This window comes from Salmo trutta, unplaced genomic scaffold (assembly GCF_901001165.1).
Source record: "Salmo trutta unplaced genomic scaffold, fSalTru1.1, whole genome shotgun sequence".
NCBI lineage: Eukaryota > Metazoa > Chordata > Actinopteri > Salmoniformes > Salmonidae > Salmo > Salmo trutta.
This window is the reverse complement of record NW_021822797.1, coordinates 11,065-17,500: the sequence shown is the minus strand read 5'-3', so window position 1 is coordinate 17,500 and position 6,436 is coordinate 11,065. Positions and strand designations below refer to the sequence as shown.

General features: G+C 46.2%; 1 protein-coding gene across 6 annotated transcripts in view; it reads left to right on the top strand.

Annotated features, from left to right (window-relative positions):
- Positions 1–792, top strand: part of LOC115184924 (RNA pseudouridylate synthase domain-containing protein 1) — a 10,117-nt gene extending 9,325 nt beyond the window's left edge. For all 6 annotated transcript variants that reach the window (XM_029745498.1, XM_029745495.1, XM_029745497.1 and 3 more), the window contains exon 6: positions 304–792. In XM_029745498.1, coding sequence (XP_029601358.1) covers positions 304–719 — 416 coding nt within the window. In that variant the 3' untranslated portion in view covers positions 720–792. The remainder of the gene's footprint in view (positions 1–303) is intronic.
- Positions 793–6,436: the final 5,644 nt, after the last annotated feature.

The window sequence follows — 6,436 nt, the reverse complement described above, 5'->3', positions numbered from 1 at the left end:
AGACACACACACAGATACATAGACACACACACACATACAGGTACATAGACACACACACACAGGTACACACACACAGGTACATATACACACACACACACACACAGATACATAGACACACACACACACACACACAGATACATAGACACACACACACAGATACATAGACACACACACACACACATACAGGTACATAGACACACACACACAGGTACACACATACAGGTACACACATACACAGATAGGCCTATATAGTGTTCGGTAGGTAAACATTCTAGTCATATTAATTGTCATTTTGTGTGTCAGGTCGTACCCACCAGCTGAGGGTCCACTGTGAGGCGGTCGGCCACCCCATCGTTGGAGACTACACCTACAGCCTGGGAGCAGACAGCGCCCCCTATCGTATGATGCTGCACGCACACCTCCTACACCTCCCCCTGGAGCCTCTCCCCCTGCAGGCCGTCGCCCCTGACCCCTTCACCACGCCCGCTGATCCCCGCTGGCGCCCGCAGCGCTGCCTCCGGACTGTAGAGGGAGCCGTGGAGACCCTGCTGGAGCACAGGGCGGCGGAGGAGAGGACGGAGCGGGAGGAGGAGGAGAGGCAGCGGGAGGAGAGGAGGAAGCAGCAGGACGAGAGGAGGAAGAGGTGGAGGGGGAGAGAGGAGAGTGAGGAGCAGAGGAGGTTGTGTCAGCAGTGGTTGTCTGAGTGGACTGATGTCTGAATTCTCCATCCCTTCTCCATCTCTCTTCGTCCTCCTCCTCTCTTCATCCTCCTCCTCCTCTCTTCATCCTCCTCCTCCTCTCTTCATCCTCCTCCTCCTCTCTTCATCCTCCTCCTCCTCTCTTCATTCTCCTTCTTCTTCTCTTCATCCTCCATCCCTTCTCCTCTTCATCCTCCATCCCTTCTCCTCTTCATCAACCCCCCCCCACTCCTCTGTTAACCTCTCCTTGAGACTCTGCAACCAAAAGCCTCTCTTAATATTTGATCTGTATTGGAAAGACAAAATAAATGGTGGACCCCACAGAGCCTCTCTGCTTGTCGACTCAGTATTCATCAAGAGATGTATTGTGTTGAGTCTGATGGGATTGTAGCACAGCAGGAGTCCTACTGTCTTCCCTCCATCTCACATTGAACAGAAGACAATCGGCCTGGAAATAAATACTTACTTTAAAAAAAAAAAATTTAAAACGTTTTTTTTTAATGGCACTTATTTGACCATTTTGAAATCTTTTTTTTAACTGTTGTTTTGAAGTTGCTCTCTGGATTAGAGTGTCTGCTAAATGACTAAAATGGAAGCCATATCAAAGATGTATAGTTTTACACCTCTTCTTCTCTGGTAATATGAATCATGATCCCTTTCCGGGTCAGGGGATGGCAAAATAAAAATATATTATTTGTTCTATTTTTGTTGACAATTCAAAGTTACAATATGAAGAAAAAAAATCATTGCATATTGGAAACATGTTTTCAATACATACTGTCGCTACAAATAAAAATAAACATAGCTAGCTAGCTAGCTACATCACTATTTCACAATACACGATTTGTATTCGCGTTGCAAAGACTTGTCAACATGGAATGATCTGATCAAGTCAGTCTCATAGTTCAAACGTTACCTGGCAGATACAACTGTGTGTCCAGTTTGATGCAAGTCATCTGATATGTTAACTGTCCAGAAGGGGGTGCCACAGGGCTCTGTTCTAGGACCACTGTTAATACTGTCCAGAAGGGGGCGCCACAGAGCTCTGTTCTAGGACCACTGTTAATACTGTCCAGAAGGGGGCGCCACAGGGCTCTGTTCTAGGACCACTGTTAATACTGTCCAGAAGGGGGCGCCACAGGGCTCTGTTCTAGGACCACTGTTAATACTGTCCAGAAGGGGGCGCCACAGGGCTCTGTTCTAGGACCACTGTTAATACTGTCCAGAAGGGGGCGCCACAGAGCTCTGTTCTAGGACCACTGTTAATACTGTCCAGAAGGGGGTGCCACAGGGCTCTGTTCTAGGACCACTGTTGATACTGTCCAGAAGGGGGTGCCACAGGGCTCTGTTCTAGGACCACTGTTAATACTGTCCAGAAGGGGGTGCCACAGGGCTCTGTTCTCGGACCACTGTTAATACTGTCCAGAAGGGGGCGCCACAGAGCTCTGTTCTAGGACCACTGTTAATACTGTCCAGAAGGGGGTGCCACAGGGCTCTGTTCTAGGACCACTGTTAATACTGTCCAGAAGGGGGTGCCACAGAGCTCTGTTCTAGGACCACTGTTAATACTGTCCAGAAGGGGGCGCCACAGAGCTCTGTTCTCGGACCACTGTTAATACTGTCCAGAAGGGGGCGCCACAGAGCTCTGTTCTAGAACCACTGTTAATACTGTCCAGAAGGGGGCGCCACAGAGCTCTGTTCTCGGACCACTGTTAATACTGTCCAGAAGGGGGCGCCACAGGGCTCTGTTCTAGGACCACTGTTAATACTGTCCAGAAGGGGGTGCCACAGAGCTCTGTTCTAGGACCACTGTTGATACTGTCTATATTACAGTTTCTCAATCGCTTTGGCTAATTGTTTTTTTCAAACAGTCTTAACATTCTCTAAACTGTTATTGTCACAACTGTTTTTAAATGGGACATCACAACTCTATTGCATGTCTGCAAAAGGTAGTAATTCACCCAAAAAACGTTTAATTCATGCTTCAAAACCTAGTTATTGTGTCAGTAAATTAGCCCAATGCCACCATTGTGAGCCGTACTGGTTAAAACATGTTTAGATGTTTTTTCAACCCTGGAAATGTTTGTTATAATAGACACATTCTGTTTTGTTCTACTTTGTTTGTGTTGACACTGACTGCACTATAACAGAATGTTAGTTTTGACTAGCTGAATGCTATTGTGTATCACACTGAGCTGTTTAGATACGGATTTCAACAGTAGGTCAAAGTTCACTGGGAAAAGTCAATACTGGAGACCTTACAGTGAAATTCTTACTTATGAGCCCCTAACCAACAATGCAGTTTAATCAAATACGGATAAGAATAAGAAATAAAAGTAACAAGTAATTAAAGAGGAGCAGGGAAATAACAATAGAGAGGCTATATACAGGGTATTACGGTACAGAGTCAATGTGGAGGTTATATACAGGGTATTACGGTACAGAGTCAATGTGGAGGCTATATACAGGGTGTTACGGTACAGAGTCAATGTGGAGGCTATATACAGGAGGGTACCGGTACAGAGTCAATGTGGAGGCTATATACAGGGTATTACGGTACAGAGTCAATGTGGAGGCTATATACAGGGTGTTACGGTACAGAGTCAATGTGGAGGCTATATACAGGAGGGTACCGGTACAGAGCCAATGTGGAGGCTATATACAGGGGGTACCGGTACAGAGTCAATGTGGAGGCTATATACAGGGGGTACCGGTACAGAGTCAATGTGGAGGCTATATACAGGGGGTACCGGTACAGAGTCAATGTGGAGGCTATATACAGGGTATTACGGTACAGAGTCAATGTGGAGGCTATATACAGGGTATTACGGTACAGAGTCAATGTGGAGGCTATATACAGGGGGTACCGGTACAGAGTCAATGTGGAGGCTATATACAGGGGGTACCAGTACAGAGTCAATGTGGAGGCTATATACAGGGTATTACGGTACAGAGTCAATGTGGAGGCTATATACAGGGGGTACCAGTACAGAGTCAATGTGGAGGCTATATACAGGGGGTACCGGTACAGAGTCAATGTGGAGGCTATATACAGGGTATTACGGTACAGAGTCAATGTGGAGGCTATATACAGGGTATTACGGTACAGAGTCAATGTGGAGGCTATATACAGGGTATTACGGTACAGAGTCAATGTGGAGGCTATATACAGGGGGTACCGGTACAGAGTCAATGTGGAGGCTATATACAGGGGGTACCAGTACAGAGTCAATGTGGAGGCTATATACAGGGTATTACGGTACAGAGTCAATGTGGAGGCTATATACAGGGGGTACCAGTACAGAGTCAATGTGGAGGCTATATACAGGGGGTACCGGTACAGAGTCAATGTGGAGGCTATATACAGGGTATTACGGTACAGAGTCAATGTGGAGGCTATATACAGGGTATTACGGTACAGAGTCAATGTGGAGGCTATATACAGGGTATTACGGTACAGAGTCAATGTGGAGGCTATATACAGGGTATTACGGTACAGAGTCAATGTGGAGGCTATATACAGGGTGTTACGGTACAGAGTCAATGTGGAGGCTATATACAGGGTGTTACGGTACAGAGTCAATGTGGAGGCTATATACAGGGGGTACCGGTACAGAGTCAATGTGGAGGCTATATACAGGGTATTACGGTACAGAGTCAATGTGGAGGCTATATACAGGGGGTACCGGTACAGAGTCAATGTGGAGGCTATATACAGGGGGTACCGGTACAGAGTCAATGTGGAGGCTATATACAGGGGGTACCGGTACAGAGTCAATGTGGAGGCTATATACAGGGGGTACCGGTACAGAGTCAATGTGGAGGCTATATACAGGGGGGTACCGGTACTGAGTCAATGTGGAGGCTATATACAGGGGGTACCGGTACAGAGTCAATGTGGAGGCTATATACAGGGGTACCAGTACAGAGTCAATGTGGAGGCTATATACAGGGGGGTACCGGTACAGAGTCAATGTGCGGGGGCAGCGGTTAGTCGAGGTAGTATGTACATGTAGGTAGAGTTATTAAAGTTACTACCCAGGATCCTTAGCTTAGTGATGAGCTTCATGGGCACTGTGGTGTTGAACGCTGAACTGTGTTCAATGAACAGCATTCTCACATAGGTGTTCCTTTTTTCCAGGTGGGAAAGGCCAGTGTGGAGTGGCAATAGAGATTGCATCATCTGTGGATGTGTTGGGGCGGTATGCGAATTGGAGTGGGTCTAGGGTTTCTGGGATAATGGTGTTGATGTGAGCCATGACCAGCCTTTCAAAGCATTTCATGGCTACAGACGTGAGTGCTACGGGTCGGTAGTCATTTAGGCAGGTTACCTTAGTGTTCTTGGGCACAGGGACTATGGTGGTCTGCTTGAAACATGTTGGTATTACAGACTGGGTCAGGGAGATGTTGAAAATGTCAGTGAAGACACCTGCCAGTTGGTCAGCGTATGCTCTGAGTACACATCCTATAATCCGTCTGGCCCTGCAGCCATCTGAATGTTGACCTGTTTAAAGGTATTGCTCAGATCGGCTACGGAGAGCATGATCACACCGTCGTCCGGAACAGCTGGTGCTCTCATGCATGCTTCAGTGTTGCTTGCCTCGAAGCGAGCATAAAAGGTATTTAGCCTGTTTGGTAGGCTCGCGTCACTGGGCAGCTCGCGACTGGGTTTCCCTTTGTAGTCCGTAATAGTTTGCAAGCCCTGCCACATCCGAAGAGCATCAGAGCCGGTGTATTAGAGCCGGCTACCAGATTGCTATAAAATATGGTTTGTTTTCAAGAGCATCAAAACGACTGCAGGGACATTCAATAACATCCGAGTTGTGAGATTTAACGTCCTATAGCGTTGTTAATTATTACACAAAGGGAAACCCAGCCGCGAGCTGCCCAGTGACGTGAGCCTACCAGACAGGCTAAATTCCTTTTATGCTCGCTTCGAGGCAAGCAACACTGAAGCATGCATGAGAGCACCAGCTGTTCCGGACGACGGTGTGATCACGCTCTCCGTAACCGATCTGAGCAAGACCTTTAAACAGGTCAACATTCAGATGGCTGCAGGGCCAGACGGATTACCAGGACGTGTACTCAGAGCATGCGCTGACCAACTGGCAGGTGTATTCACTGACATTTTCAACATCTCCCTGACCCAGTCTGTAATTCCTACATGTTTCAAGCAGACCACCATAGTCCCTACTGACTGATCTACAAATCACCTTGAATCATAAATAACACTCATTATTATTTGTAGATCAGTCAATCAGTCAGTCACAATTTACTCATGATACATTTCCGGATTTTGATCCTCTCGAACGCGCCCATTATGTGGTTAGACGATATGTAATTTACCTACCCTTGGCACTGCTGGCATGCTTCAGCAACGCTCCCTATTGGGCTTGTTTCGACATTGCGGCTGACAGTGCAGGCGGTTGACTGATCAACAAATCACCTTTGCATTTTAAAATAACTACTGTCTTAATTTTTTGTAGATCAGTCAGTCACAATTCACCCATGGATATATTACATTATATTATATTATATATTATATTACAGTATATTATATTATATATTACATTATATTATATTATATATTACATTATATTACGGTTTTGATGTTCTCGAACACGGCCAATATCTTTAATAATTGACTAAACTACAAATTATCTGATAGAACTACATCCCCCAGATTGCTGCGCTGACGTCTGTGTGACGTATGTGACGTAGCCAGTCTTGTTTTTGGT